Source organism: Plasmopara halstedii, assembly GCF_900000015.1.
Source record: "Plasmopara halstedii genome assembly, contig: Scaffold_179, whole genome shotgun sequence".
Taxonomy (NCBI): Eukaryota; Oomycota; class Peronosporomycetes; order Peronosporales; family Peronosporaceae; genus Plasmopara; species Plasmopara halstedii.
In genome coordinates this window covers 184,854-205,006 of record NW_020187100.1, presented here as the reverse complement: position 1 = coordinate 205,006, position 20,153 = coordinate 184,854, and the positions used below count along the sequence as shown (strand labels likewise).

Genomic DNA, 20,153 nt, shown 5'->3' with positions numbered 1-20,153 from the left:
TAAAGTAGAGTAGTCGAAGTCGTATTAAATTCCCTAATACAGACACTTTTAAAACTTAATACTTGCTGCTACCAGCCCATTTACAGAAATATACAAAAAATAAATTGCGAGCAGACGTGTGAATAACTATATCGGCTAAATAAATAGTTTATTCGATTTGATTTTTCGTAAGCAAATCGCCGAAGTAAGAATAGTATAATAACGTGCTCGTTCCTCTCCTTTGAGTTCTTCTCGTGTCACTCATCGTGCCAGTCACCCCCGCTATCCGGCCTATATCAACACAACAGGAAGCCAGCTGCCGATTTCTTCACCAGAAGGAGGAGCTTACTATGAATCGAGAATACCGTGTCATTTTCCCTCGGTGAAGTTTGTTGCGCCATCAAGCCGTGGATCTCACGACGATGACGACTTCGTCACTTTCAATTTCGACCAGGTAAGGTGGTCCATTTCTCATCTGCAAGCGCAGAACCTTAGCTGAGTTTTGTCACGTTGTAGCTATGGTATTCATCATCAATATTTTCTTCGCCATACCCTCACACGCCTTTGCGTGTGCCATTTAGCCCACACCGATCGTAAAGCGAAGACCCACAAATTGCGAAGGTAGCACGTTCTTAATTCACAGGCAATCAACTCTAGGATTATCGTTTATGCTCAGAGCAGCACGGGTGGTGATTTTCGTTTCTACCATGAGAGATGCATCTGGACGTCTGGCTAAAGTTTCAATTGATGCTTGGCTTTACGAAGGAAGGTTAAAGCTCGACTCGGGTTTCAAGGAGCAAACACACCACCCCTAGTTCCTGCTTTTTACAGCTTTGCTAGCGTGCATGCGACGGCTGTTGAAACAATCAATCAGGGTCACTCATCAGTAAAAAAGATGTTTGATTGGCTTCCTAAATACTTTTCAAAAGAGAATAGAGACGAGTTTACGCTAATTAATGATGAGGTGGAGGCAATCTTGTCTTAGTAGAACTTCATAGAGGCTGCAGCTAAGACGATTCCTGCCGCATTACCAGATATAAATAACAGTTTTGGTTGTTTGCCTACCCACATAACATTCATTATGAAAGTGGAACGATATTTGCTACTCAAGCAGTGCGCGCAGAGGGTGATCCACCTTTAGCGAGCCCTCTCTGATGTGGCGATACGTCATTGCGATTCGAAATTCATTGTGCGCATTAAAATTAAGATAGGTAATGCTCTCTCTTTGCCTTACTATCGCACTGCGTAGGCACAACTGCCCAGAACTAAGTTACCAGTCTGGAGCAGAGGGTAGCACAGCAATAGGTAATGGTTTAGACGCATCCCGTCAAGATCAGCGCCCTCCTTTCCGCCTGACTCGTTTTAGCGGAATCGTGACATGGCGATCTATTCGGGCTGCAAAGGGTATGACTTAGTCCATTTAATTGTTACGACAGTGAATGGTGCGATAAAGCATAGCCGGAACTTAATGAGTGCAACCACTTGATATGTGAGTAGGGTAGCAGTGTTAAGTACTGAATTTTGCCCCACAACATAATTATGTGAGTTTTGAATGCCTTTTAGAGCGGTGTGTGACTTCAGAGTCTCCGGCTCTCGGTTATTGCGTCAAGTGTGCTGCGCCGGACGCTCAATCTCCTCGAGAGTATTTGCTACGGTCTTAGCTAATTCATTTATGGACAACAGATTAAAGCCTGTTCATGCATGCATTGCGTTCTTCATCGCTTATTCAGCGAGCGAGACTTACTTGCATCGGCACCGCGGTCAACTTGCGCAAATGGATATTTTTAATCACACAATATTATCATAAAAAAATTTGCCTATCAGTTCGCGTCGATATATCAAACCTTGTGTATAGAACACCATCTTAAATTCGACGAATGAAACTTCGTGGGAAATTTTTTGGCTTTTGGTAAGCTATGCTGACGAAATCACGTTTGTGATAAACAGCTTGACTATAACATCACTAACTACATATTGCTGACAGCAGCGAGGTGTGTCATCATGCTATACGATATACAAAGATCACTACATCGGTATTTCTAGTGATTATTATATACCGAAGATAAAAGCCCATACCTATGGACTGCCAACACACCGTAGGACCAGCAGACTTGCCAAAGATGTCGCCGCATGCAGTGAGGTGTAATCATCGGACACGTCTCACACGTGTGTACATATGTGACGACACCAGCTTTTTAAACATCATACACTTTAGCGTTGTTTGCAAATGTCAACGTAAATTCCACATCAAATGTCCCGTGCTCAGCACAACCAAAAATTTTGGATTGTAGCCTGGTAGCCTACGTGCTACTCTATTTTCTTCCTCCGACTCGAAAGCAGAGCCTCAAATCGAGTGTAGTACCATAATATGACATGTGATCAGCAATATTTTTTTTAATTTCTTATCAAAGCGGATACGAAAAGAACCATCTGCTTCTATAAATGTACTTACATTCCTGTTTCGCAAAATTTCATCGCAACTATGCTTACCTATACTACAATAGAGCCAAGCAGCTGTACTGCATCTGATTGCCGTCTATTAACAGTACCTTAACCTTGGGAGGTTAACATCAATCAATGATTGTAAGAGTCTTTGAATGAGTTTCATACTGTCATCAGAGTTTTTGCCACTATTCAGAGTCAGGCGTCGTACTCTATAATCAATCAAGGCAAAAGACAAAATGTGTGGTAATGGCCAACTTACAGTTGTCGTGGCCGAAGGAGAAGTCGACATTTTTATCAGGTATGCTCACGAGAATGATTTCATTGGCATCAGTCAAGTGACTATTATGTGTGGCTCGTCACATATCATGCATTCAGTCAATCTGTGCTATCAACCAGCTCAGAACTCCTTGGAAAACTTTGTCAGACACTCCTATGATCATTTTAAGCATATTCGCGCCAATATTTTGTAGAAAACAGCAATCCAGACGACCGAGTGACGATAGCAACAGCTGTGACTACTACATTTTTTGGGGACGAAGATGCCAGTGGTGGGCTATGTCTTTGATCAGAAAACTGCAAAGTCAATTTCCAAATACCGGTATCTTAGTTATATCAATGCTTAACTATAAACAACGCATCGCAAACATAAGCGCACAAGTCGAAGCCTCGACACCACCTCATCTACTAGATACTTCTGCCTCTATGTACGATCTCACTCGAAGAATCGGTTGCAAAAACCGACTGCCGTTTAATAGCTATGCGACATAGCACATTTTCTGCCTTTTCATTCGTAAAAATTAGTCCAATCGCATTTTCCCGTCTTTTCAGCCATAGTTTCCACTTTCCATTACTGTCTTTGCCACGTACTGCTCTCGTCTTATCATGTCTGAGTTTAAAATGACAATTTGTTGCATGGGCGCTGGGTATGTGGGTGGTCCAACTATGGCTGTGATTGCTGCCAATTGTCCAGATATCAAAGTTGTTGTTGTTGACGTAAGCGAGCAACAGATTGCGAAGTGGAACACACCTGATGATATTCCGATCTATGAGCCAGGACTTAAAGAGCTTGTGGATGCTCGTCGCAATAAGAATCTGTTCTTCTCAACAGATTTGGACAAGTATATCAATGAAGCTGAGATTATTTTTGTGTGCGTTAATACACCGACAAAAACAAGTGGCATTGGGGCTGGTAGTGCTGCTGACACAAAGAATTGCGAAGCTTGTGCACGTAAGATTGCAGATGTAGCAGCTACAGGCAAGATTGTAGTTGAGAAATCCACTGTACCTGTTCGTACCTCTGAAAGCATCAAAGCTGTACTACGTGCCAATGCTAAGGGCTTGAATTTTGAGGTGTTATCGAACCCCGAGTTTCTAGCTGAGGGTACGGCGATCAATGACTTGCAACAGCCTAGTCGCATTTTAATTGGAGGAGCTGAAACTTTAGAGGGACACGAGGCGGTTAATAAGCTCGTGAGTATTTATGCTCACTGGGTACCACGTGAACGTATCATTACGACAAATGTTTGGTCATCAGAGTTGTCGAAACTTGTCGCAAATGCTTTTTTAGCCCAGCGAATTTCAAGTATTAATTCGATCTCGGCTGTATGTGAAGCAACTGGGGCCAATGTTCATGAAGTTGCACGTGCAGTTGGTGCAGACGACCGAATTGGCAGTAAATTTTTGAATTGCTCGGTTGGCTTTGGTGGCTCGTGTTTTCAAAAAGATATTTTGAACTTGGTATATCTAGCACAAAGTTTTCACTTACCAGAAGTGGCCGAGTATTGGCGTCAAGTAGTGACGATGAATGAATATCAAAAGACGCGGTTTGCTACGACAATGATTCGTCGAATGTTTAATACAGTCACGAACAAGAAGATTTGCATCTTAGGCTTTGCGTTTAAGAAGGACACTGGCGACGTACGGGAGACTCCTGCTGCATCGATTGTCAAGTATTTGCTAGAGGAAAAGGCCAATGTGGCTGTTTATGACCCGCAGGTGAAGTATGATGAGTTGATGCATGAACTAGAGTACCAGGGCGTTAGTCAGACTAGCTATCCGTTGATAGACAAGCTGCTGACAGTGTACAACGACCCGTATGAGGCGGCTCATGGTGCACATGCTCTTGCTGCGCTAACAGAGTGGGACGAGTTCAAAACGCTGGATTATGCTAAGATTTATGAGAACATGACTAAACCAGCCTTCTTTTTCGATGGTCGAAACATTCTTCCGCATGACAAGATTGCGGAATTAGGTGCCAAAGTTTACGTCATTGGTCGCGCTGACGTCATTTCAGACGAAATACCCTTTTAAAACTGTGTCGTTAATAATGAGCCTTTGCTTACGTTTCAAACTTTTATGTTAGCGGAAATCGCGCTATGTTTGTTCTGGGTTGATGAGCTACTTGATTCGTTCATTCATATTGTTTTAAAATGCAAACCCAAGTCGGTGACATAAGGCATCAACAAGATCTTGATATTCATAACGATCATTGATTCTTTATACTGGTTCCAAGTTGTGGTTTTAACAGCTTGACCGTTGACTTGTGGTGTTTTCTTGCTTTTGTAAAAGAAAGGATGAGAGGTTGGTAAAATCTTTACAACGCAGTGATTTCTTACACGCGCTACAAAAATGCATTCAGTAGGGCTGCCGACAGGTGCATTATAGCATCATAGTGCAGTGACGGAGTTGAATTCAAAGAGAAATAAACGTCTTAAGATGATCCAAACATCTAGTATCAATTTTTTCTGCACAATTTAGCAGAAATGTGATCAATAAGTCAACGAAAAGAGATGGTCATCATACGGTTTTTGGCGCGTGGTATCTTTTGGTTTATATGACTGCGGTTGTGTTACCGGTAAGCATTTTACCGATAATACAAGTGGTACTAATAAGTTTTTGAAAAGGTGGCTCAAAATGGAGTTTCGGTAGTATTTGTTTGGACTGTCAAATAATACTTACCTACCTAAATAATCTCGGTATTGGTATTGCATAGCGTAAATGATAAGAATTACAGACTTATTCTGCCGTAATAATATGCTATCTGGTCAGTAAAATTTTTAACGTGTTTGGTACCCCGCAGTGTGTCCTTGCACATCGTGTAATTATTTGATCTTAAATCCAGCCTTTTGTCTGAAGTTGAGCCAGCACTTCACACTGATCATTTTTTTAAGTACATAGTTCGTTAATGTAGCAGGGGGCTCATTAACCACCAGAGCAGATCTATGAGCAAGGGGCAGCTCACGTCAAACGTGGAGTCTCAAGCTCTCCGGAACAAGATTACAGTCTTGTTGGGGGTTAGTCTTGATTGCACATGTTGTGTGGACCCGATATTTCTGTGTGTAGTTAACTAACAATATATCTTGCATATTGTAAATCCCACAATTCTCGAAGACACTTGTCAGTTAGGGAAGGCTTAAAGCCTATTGGCTATGGTAAATGTCCCTTCACATTTCCTCCGCGTTCGCGTAAATCAACGGCTCGCTGTAAGTGAGCAACACTCGGTGAAGCGCGTGAAGCGATTTAGTCTTCCTCAGTAAGTGCGTATATAGGGATGGACAATCCGTATCTACGCACTTACGGTCTACTTGTTTGCTGAGAGAGACAAAAAAAACAGTGAACACCGGCATTGGACCAGTAATGGTGTGGTCACACTAAACAAGAAGTCAGTTCTTGGCTGGACTGCCAGTAGTTATACTTTTGATTAGGTTTTGATATATAAAAAATCAATAGATTGAGATATAGGCGGCTTTGCCGCAGATAATAGTGTAGGTTTTAAAGGTAAGAGTTAATCTGACTTGAATTAAGGTTGTGCTCACTCTTGGAGTTAGTGGATTTCGATCCGCTACACTCGAATTGGTTCTAAGTATAGAACGAAGGTCCCCGTCCTTAATCAAGCTTCCTTTAAGCAAAAGAGCTACGGCAGCCCCGCTGTAGGTTCTTCGTGTTGATATAATACCTGGTACTTGTCAACAACTCTATTCCATCTGAGATCTGTGTCCACCGTGAAATCATGACACAAGAGTCAAAAGCAGATTTGCATGCCACCGCGAATCGCTTGTACCGTTGCGATTGTTATTTAGTTATTACTACCCTATCAGATAGAAAAGTGGTATGGAGTGCAAGCATAGGTACGTGATACCGGTCAAATTCAATTTTGATACTAATTTTGGTGAGCTATTATCTCTGCCATCTTAAATTCGACGCATTTTTGATACGTACCCTGTTACTTTGGCTACTTTTTTTACATTCCTTGTTGATCTTTGGGTAAATGGGATGATTTGATAATTGTAAGTCCTTAAGAGATAACTATAGTTTCCGTATTTACTCATCTTGATGCCCGGCTTGAAGCTGTCGTAGCGGTCCCAAAGCGTGATAATGCGAACCCAATCTACTCGAATACATATAAGTCAGTAATTGAAATCGTACGTGCCGATACATTCTTTTATAGAATAGATCTTGAATCAGTAAGTTGGGTTTTGCTGACTATGAGTAGCTTCTGTTCATTCGTAGTGGATCCAAAAATTGAGGAATATTGAGAAAGCTGGCACGAGGGCTCCCTCTAAAGCTCAAGCACAGCACATCAATGAGCTTGCCAGATCTCTACAAGGTTGCCACAGTGTGCATAATCGTTTCAATCGTGCAGCATGGATAGAGCCATGAAGAGAAGGTGGTTAAGCAACGAAATAGCTAGAGGCTGCAGGCCGTTATCTTCTTGAATGCGACTACAGGCCAATGAGCACTGCGTGGAGTACAAAAATATTTTTAGCGTCAACTGAATATTTTTAGACGCCTCCTCGAGACGCCTACCCTTTGCATACAAACTACACAATTAAACGTCCATCATTTTATCAGTGGCCAAAGAAACACTGGTAGTCTAGCTAAAACGCATGCAATATAGTATCTATAATATATGTTACTCTTCTCTTCTCTATGATAACGTATGTGGTCGGCATTCCTGACACTAGCGCGCATCAAGAACCTCATTGTTGTTTTGCATTTTCTGTACTTTACACGGACAATTCGCGATCCAGTGCGTTGTTAGCAATTGCTTTAATAATACTAAGGTACGTCGATATCGCGCAAGTTTTTTATGTTATAGGCCCTTTGTTAGGGTCAACCTATCAAGCGGTACCTTGCCATAGTATGCTGCATTTTGCATTGCGAAACGTATTCTTTGCTAACAGTTCTTCTTTGTGCACTTGACGCTGAAAAAAACAATCTATGTGTATTAGCCAACTTTCTTTATCTTATAATCAATTACGCCGAAACATTTATAAAGAAATGGAAATTGCGTCACTTTTTTCACTAAATTTAGCTTGTGGAGCTGTAAATGAGTGAGGCAATGTGCGCAAACTTAGCATGATATTCTCCAGCACTTTGCCGACTATCAGTTCCATAGGTACGATCCATATAGAGAATACGTATTTACCGATCCAAGTTACAACGGGAGTTTCGTGTACTGCGCACAGAGAAAGAATTGACAGTACGAATCTACGTTGACAAACCACAAGAGGACACATCCCGGTGCGCGATTGCAGCGGGGCTGCCGTAGCTTATTTGCTAAGAGGAAGCTTTGTTAAGATCGGTGACATTCGTTCCATTTTTAGAACCAGTATGACTGTAGCGGATCGCAATCCGCTTACTCCAAGACAAACTACAACCTCAACCCAAGGCTGACTAGCTCTTCCGCTTAAAGTGTAATCTATATTTTCGGATTTACCTGCGGCAAACCCGCCGATATCTCAATCTATAGTTTTTTCTAAATTATATAGAAAAACCTTATTAAATATATAACTACTGCTTTCCAGCTACGTACTGACTTTTTGTAGTGTAGCCACACCATTGTGTATTCACACCATCTTATGTAAACCACACCATTGTGTGATCACGCCATCTTGTGATAACTGATACACTCTCCCCCATCAAGATTGTGAACACCTACAGTTCACATTCAACTGTCGCCTCGAACAAGGCTCGCGTGTCTAAGACACCACAACATCACCGGGACCTTCTTCCATTTGTCTGCCAAATGAGCCCTGTGTCGAGGACACTCAGCCTCTCTGGTTCCGCGGGGAAAGTCCTTCTTTGTCTCCTGCACGCGGTGCAACTCCGGACAGTACGTCCGAGGCATCAAGGCAAGCACATCCCAGGCTTTTGGTAACAGATACTCTTTCCCAGCGTGGAAAGAGGAAGAGGGTGGGGTGCCCCAGTGGCGCGACGTGAGCCCTGCCCAAACCTTACGGACGCTGTGTCCGCTCCCCGGATTCTCGACTTACGGGGGAATTGTAATCATTACCAACCATCTCAACAACGCACAGCAGCAGCTGGACGGCGGCTTTCATGCACTCGTATCCTTGTCCGGTCCTTGACCCTCGTGTGAAATACGGCTTCTGCTCGGCGGACTCCGCTGCAGAAGCGAAGGACGCGATCACTCGATCGTTGGGCGTCTTCGTAGTCGGGCCCCCGGCCACTACACAAGCAGAGCTAAAAAACGAAACGCTCTCCGAGCTCGCTTCTAGGTACCTCAAGAAATCCCAATGGGTACGTATCGCACTCGACTCTATGCTCAAAGAGGAGGTTTTTCTGTACCCGCGATGCGAACGATTCCTGTGGTGATTGTCCCTGGCAAAACCGCTGTAGATGACGAAAAGCTCTTTGAGCGATGGGTGCAGCTGCACCGGATACTCTTCTCGCTGCACAGCTTACGGCTGAGCCATAGAAAAGTAGACTAGCGTGAGGAACGCCATCTTTGCTTCGGGTCTGCCAAACTCAAGGCGCCTCGCTTACTTCATTCGGATTGTCGCCACTGCGACGTATGGGTTGATCCCACGCACTTTCGCGAGCTCTGTGGTCTCTCAAACGAGTTAATCTGCGATCGCAGCAGCTTAAGGCCATAGATTAAGCTCAGCTAATGACCCTTCGGCCTCCCCGACTTGCCAGGAAACGCGAGGCGTACGACGATGCGGAGCGTCATGTTCCTTCTGATCATCAGCGTCGACGACTTCTGAACAGTCTTGCCGAAGTGGATCTACAAATTACCACCAGTTCTCGAAGTTAGGGTACCGCCACTTCACAAGAAACTGGGTTTGATCCTGGCGACGAGGTCGACCCACAAGACGTTCCACGTGATAGTGGACGGCACTATTCTCGTCGAGAAGAGTTTGCGGAGAAAGACTGGGTCTTTAACGGGGCTACACGTAGCCTGGTATGAAAGGGTGGGTCACAATAGATGGTGTGGCCGTACAAAGGTATGGATAACACAAGTCCGTGTAATCACACAACGGTGTGGCTACAACGTAACAAGAAGCCACTACATGGCGGGACTGCCAGTGGTTATGCATATAAATTAGATTTTACGATTCAATAAGTAAACCCTAAAATTGAATTATAGGCGTCTTTGCCGCAAACAAAACAAATAAATACAGTTTCGATTTTGAACGGAAGAGTGTATTTGCCTTGGTTAAGGGTTTTGGGTCTTTTTAGAGGTGCTACACTCGTACTGGTTCTGGTATAGAACGTAAGGTCAGTGACCTTAGTAAGGTTCCTCTAAAGAAAAATCTACGGCAGCCCCACTGGACGTTATCGAACGCTGCCCATCCATACCGGAAAGGTGGGTCCCACAACGGGCACCGGGACGGCGCCGTCAATCAATGTCGAGAAGATTTCGTGCTAGTTTGCTTCCTATTGCGGTGCGTTCTGACATGGGCTGTTGGTCTGGTGCTTAACAGCATCAGTGCTGTTGTAGTTTAAGCAATTTTATTTGAACGTCATCTGGAGCTGATGTTCTCACAGACCAGTTCACAGTCAAACTGGAGCAAGGTAAAGATTCACAACCTGGAATAAGTGATGTACCCGACCCAACCCTTGCGCTAAACCAATCGGCGTATAGTAACAAATTCTCAAATAGAGCGCGTGAGTGTAGTCATAAGATATGAATTTTCTTGCCATATTTTGAATGATTCGAAAAAACTTACGTCAGACAATAAACGAAAACATGTAATTTACAGTCATAGATTGCAAAAATCTCGAACGAGATCATATATTAGGATGATGTTCTAGTACGAAAATTCAAACGACGATATCTCGGCATGATATCTAAGCATTCAAAATGATCATTTTTCTTAGTCTGTCGATTCAAAGGAAAATTAAATTTGCCGCTGTTGAAGTGGCGCAGGCGAAAGCTCGCTATACTCATCTGATGACGACATGATGAAGGAGTATTTGATATTTCAATGCACGGGCGGGACAATTAACATTAAACTACTAAGGTGGTGAACATGTCGCATCCAAACAGCTATTGCAGAAGAAAAATGAATTGGCTGGCATGCACACGGATGGTGACAACCAATCTTATTACCTGTGGTGAATGGCACGGTTAAAGACACGACAGGATGGTACAAGAAACATCGTCTATAATCAATCTGTGATCGTGGACGCAAAACGCGGTGATCATAGCAAGCGGCAAGAAGCTCCGTATCATCCGAACAAGATCGGATGGAAAGCGCATACAAATTGTAGAGATCCTTCCCTATCTGAGTTTGTACGCCGACTACTATCATTCCAGAAGGTAACTGAGCGACCTATGCAATAAGATCAAACGCTCATTTTGGTAAATTTAGGATATGTCTTAGGCGAGCCTCACGTAAAAGAAGGTCGATAATTTCACGTACTGGGCTGTCAACATAAGATGTCAAATTTTCGAATTTTGATGGTCAGTTGGTACTGTGACATGCTCCCACAGGCCATCAACAGTTCGGAGTGGCGGAGCAGATGAATAGGGCGGAGTTCAAGGGTGTGAGAACGTAGTCAACGGTGGGTTAGGTCAGAGCAGCGATGCTACTAGCTCAACAACATGATCAAACCGAATATTGAGTACCTATGCCAGTTTTGGTCGCACGGATGCCTCATGTAAATGGTGCAAATAGTGGGTGTAGATATTTTTTCGAGCGTATGTTTGCTGAGAGCACAAGAGGATATTGACTTCACAACTTTTAGTTTCACAAGGAGACATCTCTTAAAAATTGTTAGGCGTATATTTAATGGCATTCACCCCTTCGGTTCATCAGGACGATCAACTTTTATCCACGTTATGAAGAACGATGCTGACAAGTTACATACGAGGAACTGCCGGATCGCGTACGACAGCAACAGCAGCAGTTGGAAGCTGGTGATGAGTTAATGACTACTACAGATTATTTACTTGCTGAAGAGGTAGAGCCACACATCCAGCTCCAAAGTTAACGGAGATGACAGCACGACGATGAGTGTTGCCATGTTGTTCTGCTCGGTTGCGATATTGTGCGAGACTTGGTCCGGATACTAGAGACAGACCGACGAGTTCTGACGAGCAGCATGTGAACGATGATGATACAGAAAGCGACAATCACTTCCGACTTTCATCTTAAACGCTGCCTCGTATCCGATTGGGTTTGATTTGTATTCATCAAAAAACGGGATGAGCACTTAAAAGAGGCTTGATATATCGCTTTATAGCGAAAGCATGAGTTTGGTATTAACTTCTCCGGAACAAAATTCCCATGACCAGCATTATATTTTATTCGGGTTGTTCTATCTTACCTGATACACGACGGTCTGACGAGATGCCGATACATCTTTCTCCAACAGCAATCTCAGGAGCTGGCGTACGTGGGAGTATGGAAGGTTTGTTTTGTACCGATGTCGCCAGGCCGTCCGGGTGCAGATGATATAGGGATTATGGGCTGGAAAAGCGGCTAGTGCCTGATGAGTTACAACACAATTCAACTATTGCTGACGAAGATCGTCGGTAAAAGCTTGGTGGAGATCAGTTTGCGTACGCTACGAGTAAAAGTGGCTGTATGGTGTATTTATGTCCTTACATTGATGCTATGGCCATCGCAGACAACGCAAGAAGATTTGAGAGATACAGACAGGGCTCAAGATTTTGTTCACGTTCGAGTAACTTCGGATGGAAAATGAGTTCAACCCGATGACGAAAAGTTGATGACCAGACAGATGCGTTAAATTGACAAGGAGTCCAGTCGATTAAACCTGCCGGATTCAGAGGCAGCGTTGGATCAAAGTGAATTGAATCAAAGACGACGATGCTGCAGTCGCCAACGATAGGATTTGGCAGGAATGAGATGCGGTCAATGCCGTACAGTTTGTTGATCGGATTTGTGCTTCACATCACCATTTATACGCACCCTGACGTGTCGGACGCAGTAATGCAGCTATTGCGGTTCTTTGATAGCCCTCTTCTGTTGCATCGGCAGCACTGTCTCTTAATAACGCGTGAGCTCGAAATATTTAGTGGTAGCAATAGTGACGTGCTGGTGACAGATATCAAAAGGGACAGTAGCTTTGTCGATTGTTGCTCAATGGCGGGGACCGGCTACGGTTCCATTGTGATGATGAGAGGCGGACAGTGATTTTAGGTTAAATTCCCAACGTACAGTGGCGCTAAATATGATGGAGGTGGGATAATTGGGACTCGGCCTATGTACCCATGAATTGTTGTAGGCCTTGGGATGCTCAAGGAGGATCATTAGCAAGTAAAAGCTGCAGACGTTTTTAGATAATCAGAAAGCAGTCGGATTGGTAAGAAACGCAGGGTGTAGTACAAGAGACAACCATGTTGACAATTTGTTCGAATGATTTTGATTTGGGAGTACATGAAAGCGAGTGGTCATCGACATGAAGAACGTTTTCATGTTGGGTCAGTAAGCGGACATGCTGGTTACAAGATTAAACCTGTCACCACTGATGAAACTCAGCGTGTAGTCGTGCTTCATGAAAACTCAAAATACTGCTCGAAGCACATGATACCCTATCATGTGGCCACCTGGGAAGAAAAACTGCTGGCGAGCGATTTGTATTGATATCCCAGCATGTTAAAAGTAAGTCGTACCGCGAAATGTCGAAATTGTTCGCCCGTTAAATGTGCAAATACTAAACAAGTCCAAGCCACTTCTTTAAGACGAAGAGCTGGTCAATATACATGATAATCATGTTAAACACGTAGAGGCATACAAAAACATCTCCGTTCCAACCGCTGTTGTCGTAAACACAATGAGATCGGCACTGCAGCTATTGAATCCGTTTTTGCACGAAGCTTTTCTCAACCGAGACCTCGTTTTATGAAAAAAAATTAACACTCTTCTGCATCTGTCAATCCAAATGAAATTTACATAATACATACTTTCAAAGTAAGTTCCGTCTGGATTGACGTAGTCGCAATTCGCCATCGTACAGTTCAGGAATGCCGTATCCACGCTTATCTACTACAACACCTAACGATCTACAACGAATACATCCAGTATGGCCGGTATTGAGTTTACTTGTGCAGAAGATGGGCGTAGTATATTCCATACGTTCATTAGTGCCTTGTACGCTCTATTTCAAGAGAGAAAATAGTCCGTCCGACCTTCTTTAAACTCTCTGGAAGCCGACAGATCATAAATACGATTTGCCGATAGTAATATCACTGCAATCCTGTGTTCTACACCGGTTCGACATCGTCCATGTGTTTTTACCGGTTCTTCATTCCCTTTCTCTTATTCATTCAGGACCGGTAACGATCCACTTGTGTTGGCTGGATGCGTCATCAACGACCTTGTTCAAATGAATGACCATTTCGTGAGCTGGTAATTGCGTGTCATATATTCCGTCCACATCACCTCAAAGTTACCGTCAAATGAGCTCAAGTCATATGCGCGATACCGCTTTAGATTATCAATATAACTCAAAACATGCACCATGTTTTCGATGCAAAATATTGTTCGGGATCCAAATACACCGAGATGATTCAGCGTGGATTTCAACCGGAACCTTCTTCATACGGCGTGGCAAAAGTATGCTCGGTGTTTGTGGACCGATTTTTCAAGTAAAATCGTAGTCTCGATTGACCACTCCGCCAATCCTCCCTCAATTTACAGTATCTCGGTGCCTCCTTCATGTCAATCCGATTTATCACTCGGCAACTTTAATTTACTGAGGTCTGAACAAAAGGAAATCGCAAATGAAGGATCTCTCGATTCCGACAAGAGTCTGCAGTCATCTAGTTCATAAATTTCGTTTCATTGTCGTGGCGCAGTCATTTTGCCGTTCAACTCAGTGATTCTCGTAGGTTGCCTTGAATTTTATTCAGTTGCTCGCTACCTCTCTCCTTTATCGTGAGTATAAACCCACAACTTCCCTTAGGTAGTCGTCAACAGAGATAAAAGATAAGGTAGCTATTATCACTCTCGGAATCCATCATCAAATGCCTCATCCAGGAGTCTGGGAAATTTCTCGGTTATGCCGCTTATGCTAAGCATTCACCTCAACCTTTGCAGATAGAGACAGGGACAATAGCTTTCTCTGGACAATGTTAGTTTTATCTCATCCTTGTGAAGCATTTTCAAAACGCGCGATGTTTTCGCTCGAAATCAGGTAAAATGAAGCTTCTGCTTGCTTCCCTTTCATGGAGTCACCTCACAGAGTACCAACCATTGTTGGCATTGTGGCTGATACACATTGCGGTACATTTCGTTCTCACAGGGGTCCTGTCAACACGTCAGAATTTAGGCTTTTTCGACATTTATCTCCACCGCAACTGCGCTAGTCTTGCTCCAAAAAAACACAATTTATATTGACTGAGTCTCTGTTGCTAAACTAACAACGAAATGATGAGTATTGATCACATTTTCATGAGTCGAGAATACAGAGATTTGCCATCACATACAACATTAGGCGATTAGATTGTACTCCTCTTGTAGAGATTCGACATGCTCGATCTAGCCACAAGTTGATACTGCCATTTGGATTCAAAGCAGCTCAAAATTGGTGAATCGGCACGAGGCCAAGGAATACATTATCACGATCACGTTGAGTAAGCTGGTTTATTCAAGTGTAACCACCAATAATTCGAGAGGCCAACGACCCAGCAAAGCACGAATCTCCATTTTGACTAATGAAAAGCCCTCCTGAGTAATCCCGACTACTTTCACTGAGACAACATGATCATGACGAGAGGCGGATAAGGCTGACAACGAGGTCACGGGTGCATGGCTGGTCAAGTCCACCAAAGCACTCAGTACTCAAGCTTAAGGATTTGATCTTTAGCGCAAGACAAAATACGTTTTGCGACCTGGACTATTGTAACGCTGCGATCTGCGATCAAGCATAAATCGCGTGGATGCGGCACAACCGGATAACCAACAACCTTGCATACCTTGTCACAGTGACGCGATCTCTTCATGAACTCACAATGGTGAAAAGGGTAAAGAAACTTAGCATCTAGACAGCTTCAGCGAGCTGGTTGTGGGTTCTGCAGACTCTTGGAAAATTGGTCGAGGCAAGCAGCTCATAGTTCTACTAAGAACAGATTGCGAGTTCAATGGGTCAATAATCACAACAAGATGGATGTGTCGCTGATCGAGATAATGTAAATCTACCTCAAAAGTGCGAGCGACTCGGAGGAGATTACGGAGCGCACGAAAGGTGAACGTTGGGTGGTTAAAAGAGGCTGAAACAGCAAAACTGACAGTGTGCAAAATAATCTCGGTGGTTTCCTGAGCAAATGATTTGAATGCAACAAGTTTAGGCACATGAAGCAAGGATTATTCGGCCCAGGTCAAAACCAAACTGAAGGTTGACATGACCGGAAAAGAGCTGGAACAAAAAGCGCGAATGCGATGCGATTCTTGCGGTTGGCGAAGGTCGAACGGTTGGGTTGCTGATCAAAGTGGTAAACCTTTTCGGTTTGGACTGATGGAAGATGTCGATAAAAAGGTTAAGCTACTGGCAGCACACCTTATACATTGCTATGATCAACTCATTGGTTCAGATCGCTTCATAAATTACCCCCTTTAAACGTACAAAAAAAGCTGGCTGGTTGGCTCTGACGCTGGAGTGATGGCATTGAAGAGAGCGTCCATGATTTTTTTATAGCAGGGTCATAAACGAATACGAACACGACAAAATGAGGGGGAAGTAAGCTCGACACTCTTTTTTACCTCGTGAAGCGGAAAATTGGCAGCAAATAGCATACAACACTTATCTCTGAACCGACATGTTACCATCATCCAAATAACCAACCTCCTAACGTTTCTCTCGCACATATTACACAGGTGGCACCCCTTGTCCAATCTCCACAACTCCCAAATCTTGCTTGAATTTCTCCATATTGGCCTGTAACTCTTCCAAATGCTGACTCAATATATCATGCATCTTTTCATCTAAAAAGATAAATGAATTGCGGAAGCTGTTTTTAAATGTCATCTTTTTTATTTGTACATCAAACACCAGAGCATATTTGAGGTATTGTAAAGCCACGTCAAAATTTTTTTGCTGTGAGGCTTCCATGATTTCTGACTTAGAAGACGTAGCAACCGTACCATACAGACTGAAAAGGTGTTGAAAGTATTTTTCAGGGTTGATTCCTGAATTCGCCAAAGTTGTAAGCATAGTTGTAGACGAAAACATGGACTGCAGCATATCTTCTGCTAATTTATTTATCCGCGGGTATTTCCTTTGAGATCTTAAAAATCTTATCAGCGATTCAAACGGGATTGTGGAAGACAACAATTTAACCAGCTCGGTGTCGGTAAAAGGAAAATTTTTCCTGTATTGCAAGACGTAATTGAGTAGCCACAACATCGCAGAATTGTCTGATTTATCCAAATCATGCAAACTCTTCATTAATTTGGGAAACGCAAGATCTGGGCGAGTTTCTTTTCGTAAAAGATAATCCGTATGCCAAGTCAACCGTATGCTCATCAAGTCGCCCACCACGTCGTCAAGGTCTTGATTTAAAAAAACATCCTGAAACTCTTGTGATGTAATCATCTTATCCAGACTGTCTTCCGACAAATGCTTGCGTAGTGCCCATAGAAATTCAGCGTTGCGCAATGGGCTTTTACTTTTCGCAAGTCTCCAGTACCACGTGAAGTATTCAAGCCACACCAAAAACAGTTGATCCGTGACTTTGAAGTTCATAGACTTGTGCGCAAAGAAAATTTCGAGAATCTTTTCTGGGGAAAACCCCTTTTCTATCCATTGACCAAACACCAAAGGCTTGTACATGGAATCCAATACCATGGTTCGTTGTACATCCTCTGCAAAGCTCGCGAATTCTGGGTTGGCTTGAAGTTTATCAAACAGATCTACCACGTCTTGTGGCACAATTGGCTGTGGTTTTATTTCTTCTGTTAAAGTGACTAGCAGCTTTGTGTTATCATATTTCTCAATACTGTCATCACTTGTGGGGAATGTCCTGGAGGCTTGTACACTTTTTAACCAGTCCATGACGGTCTTGCCCTCGTAATAGCTATATTCAAGTACCGAAATTACATCTTCACCAGCCGTGTTTCTAAGATGATTGAAATAAGATGCTGTATCGATCGGCTGAGGTCGCGCGAATTGATTAGCAAACGATGATTCCAGTCGAGGCTTTTTCAGGGCGGGAGCTTCGTGTATCAGCTCTTCCACTTTTATTATCGCATTTGTTGAAAGTTCTTGGAACGTACTCAAAGTTTTCTCTAACATACTATCACTAGCCCCACCTTTCATTCTTGCTTCGTTCTCTTTGTCGTCAAGATGAGCCTCGTTCTCCACACGTTCGACATTATGTCTTTGCGTTCCATTCGAGATCGAGTCAGGTTTTAGTACTGGGGTGCAAAGCAGATTACGACGGTTTAAGTCTGCATCACCACCATTACCACATGCTTTTGCCCTCAATCTGGTCGCAAAGCAAAAGCTAGCTCCACTTAAAATGATAGCGACGACTTTCATGGTCTCTTTATAGTTCGATGTCAAATGCCAAATCGTCACTTAAATGGTGTCTTTGACCACAAGAAAACAAATCGTTGATGATTGCGAAATATTATGTTCGGTACACTCCAGTACCGAACATAAAATATTTATTTTTTGGAGTGTATCGAAATTCATTGATGGACTTTTCAGCTGAAGCGTGGTGACCTTATAGAATATGATGAGAAGTTTTGCTTTAGTAACACCTTTCTGAACATGTGAGTGATGGCTTATATGCAAAAAGCGTTATAATGATGCAGGTTGCGATGATGTCGTAAGGACAGATGGAAAGAGATACTTTTAATTTATTTTAGGACGATAAAATTTTAGTTGTTCCACATTTTTATCTTAATTGTTACTTTACAATAAAAAGAAAAAATTGCTAGCCGAAAGCGATAATTAGATAAACAAAAGCGTCTCTCGCATTATTAAACTGGTGTCCAGTCTTATAAAGCACCATATACACTATACTGTCATGCAGACATAAAAGATTGTGATGTTGTTAAGAATTATCACCTTTGTAATTTGAAAATCAATTATTAGAGCACAAGTCAAACATTCTTCAATCGTAAATTCATGATATTCTGGCTTAATAGAAGAAGCTGGTGTAGTAATAGACTGCCACGATGTCAAAAGTATTTTTAAGGAATGACTCCGAAGCCCGCAAAAGTCATAAACATGGCTTGCTGAGATTCAACCAGTAAATGCTAGAAGGATGAGGTCACAGGGATACGTTACGTGCCTGGTCAAGATTATGGACACAATGATTAAGGACAACAATACGGGAAATAAGTGCTGACACAACGGTAGTTGCTGATAGGCTTACGATAGATCAGGATCTAGTATAGTGAGTCGAGTATATAAAATGAGTGGCTTAGAAATAGCAAGCTTTTTTGCAAACTAAGGACCTGAATATATTCACCTCACAATTTACCTTCTACGCACTTTTTTATGACCATCCTATCTGAGGTAGATATCGTGCAGCATATCGTCGTTTTAATATTTACTGAGAGCTCTCAACAGCATCGCCGGCGCTTCATATGATACCAAGTGATGAAGCACCAAAAGTGGCAGCACAGTGAAATATCCAATAGCTTATTGACCCAATACGGTAGAATTCTAAGCTTTAATCCTGTTTGAAGTGTTTTTACAGGAAACACTTCATAAGAACGGGGTAACTGTGTGGCTGTCCTATGCACGAAAGCTCAAGTATATTACAATCGCAGCAGAAGACTATCGAGATACAAGTGTGAGTGATGGTCAGTATCATGTGGCCTACAGTCAACAAGACGTTGTATTTGTTATTGTCAGTGACTAAGCATTTCGACCATTTAGGTTCACATGTGGTCGATTAAAATGGATTTACTTCAATTTTAACCTCCTATCGAACACTTGTACCTCAAGCAAATTCTCACAGGTTATTGGTTGAACGACAACATGTAATGGGCTACACTTAGCCACTGCATGGAGGTACATTGATGTAACTTCTGTATGCATTGGGGCAATAAATAAAAGAAGATTACAGTATGGTGTTTCCAAATGAATACGTGATTTTTTATGAAGTCATAAATGTTCTGTGTGATACAGAAGGCTGGTTCCAACTTAGGAACTGGCGACGGGGCCGACGTGTCTCTCTGTTTAGAAGTGGGTGGTATAAGCCAGTCGCTTCTACTGAATAATTTACACGAAGATTGAGCCTCAGGCGTTCGAAGTTCAAGCTACGTACGCCTAAGATCTTATACCAGTTGCAGCTGAGGTTCAACCTCAGTACGCCCTTGATATATGAACAGGAGCTCAAGGTTTCATCAGTAATATTTCTAGGAGCACTTAATGTGTTTCGCATGTAGCTAGGACGAAAACTTATTTATTTCAATTGCTAATTTACCTTTCAGGTATTAAGTCGGTCTTCTTTCTCCATGTCGAGCTATCCTTCTCCTTCCAAGTCGATAATCGCTTCC

The 20,153-nt window shown here is 42.8% G+C and overlaps 7 protein-coding genes across 7 annotated transcripts; 5 read left to right on the top strand and 2 right to left on the bottom strand.

Moving 5' to 3' along the window:
- The first annotated feature begins 2,464 nt into the window (after positions 1-2,464).
- Positions 2,465-3,330, top strand: PHALS_14848 (uncharacterized protein). The gene has a single exon (XM_036407195.1). The coding sequence runs from the start codon at positions 2,661-2,663 to the stop codon at positions 2,892-2,894; it is 234 nt and encodes a 77-aa protein (XP_036262995.1). The 5' UTR covers positions 2,465-2,660; the 3' UTR covers positions 2,895-3,330.
- Positions 3,331-3,336: 6 nt separating this feature from the next.
- PHALS_02203 (udp-glucose 6-dehydrogenase) lies at positions 3,337-4,734 on the top strand (the record flags this gene model as incomplete). Its single annotated transcript, XM_024719212.1, has 1 exon — positions 3,337-4,734. One exon carries the CDS (start codon positions 3,337-3,339, stop codon positions 4,732-4,734), a length of 1,398 nt encoding a protein of 465 aa, XP_024572663.1.
- A 6,055-nt stretch (positions 4,735-10,789) lies between these two features.
- Positions 10,790-11,054, top strand: PHALS_02202 (uncharacterized protein; the record flags this gene model as incomplete). The annotated part of the gene is made up of 2 exons (XM_024719201.1): positions 10,790-10,990; positions 11,043-11,054. 2 exons carry the CDS (start codon positions 10,790-10,792, stop codon positions 11,052-11,054), a joined length of 213 nt encoding a protein of 70 aa, XP_024572662.1.
- A 2,299-nt stretch (positions 11,055-13,353) lies between these two features.
- Positions 13,354-13,773, bottom strand: PHALS_02201 (uncharacterized protein; the record flags this gene model as incomplete). The annotated part of the gene is made up of 3 exons (XM_024719190.1): positions 13,354-13,389; positions 13,455-13,569; positions 13,655-13,773. The coding sequence occupies 3 exons, from the start codon at positions 13,771-13,773 to the stop codon at positions 13,354-13,356; spliced, it is 270 nt and encodes an 89-aa protein (XP_024572661.1).
- A 380-nt stretch (positions 13,774-14,153) lies between these two features.
- PHALS_02200 (uncharacterized protein) lies at positions 14,154-14,472 on the top strand (the record flags this gene model as incomplete). The annotated part of the gene is made up of 2 exons (XM_024719179.1): positions 14,154-14,287; positions 14,340-14,472. The coding sequence occupies 2 exons, from the start codon at positions 14,154-14,156 to the stop codon at positions 14,470-14,472; spliced, it is 267 nt and encodes an 88-aa protein (XP_024572660.1).
- A 2,034-nt stretch (positions 14,473-16,506) lies between these two features.
- On the bottom strand, positions 16,507-18,177 carry PHALS_02199 (uncharacterized protein; the record flags this gene model as incomplete). The annotated part of the gene is made up of 1 exon (XM_024719168.1): positions 16,507-18,177. One exon carries the CDS (start codon positions 18,175-18,177, stop codon positions 16,507-16,509), a length of 1,671 nt encoding a protein of 556 aa, XP_024572659.1.
- A 969-nt stretch (positions 18,178-19,146) lies between these two features.
- Positions 19,147-19,513, top strand: PHALS_02198 (uncharacterized protein; the record flags this gene model as incomplete). Its single annotated transcript, XM_024719157.1, has 2 exons — positions 19,147-19,164; positions 19,349-19,513. The coding sequence occupies 2 exons, from the start codon at positions 19,147-19,149 to the stop codon at positions 19,511-19,513; spliced, it is 183 nt and encodes a 60-aa protein (XP_024572658.1).
- Between the last annotated feature and the right edge of the window lie 640 nt (positions 19,514-20,153).

Bases quoted from the DNA above. Each gene is read 5' to 3' on its own strand.
- PHALS_14848 (XM_036407195.1), top strand. From the start codon at position 2,661: ATGTGTGGTAATGGCCAACTTACAGTTGTCGTGGCCGAAGGAGAAGTC.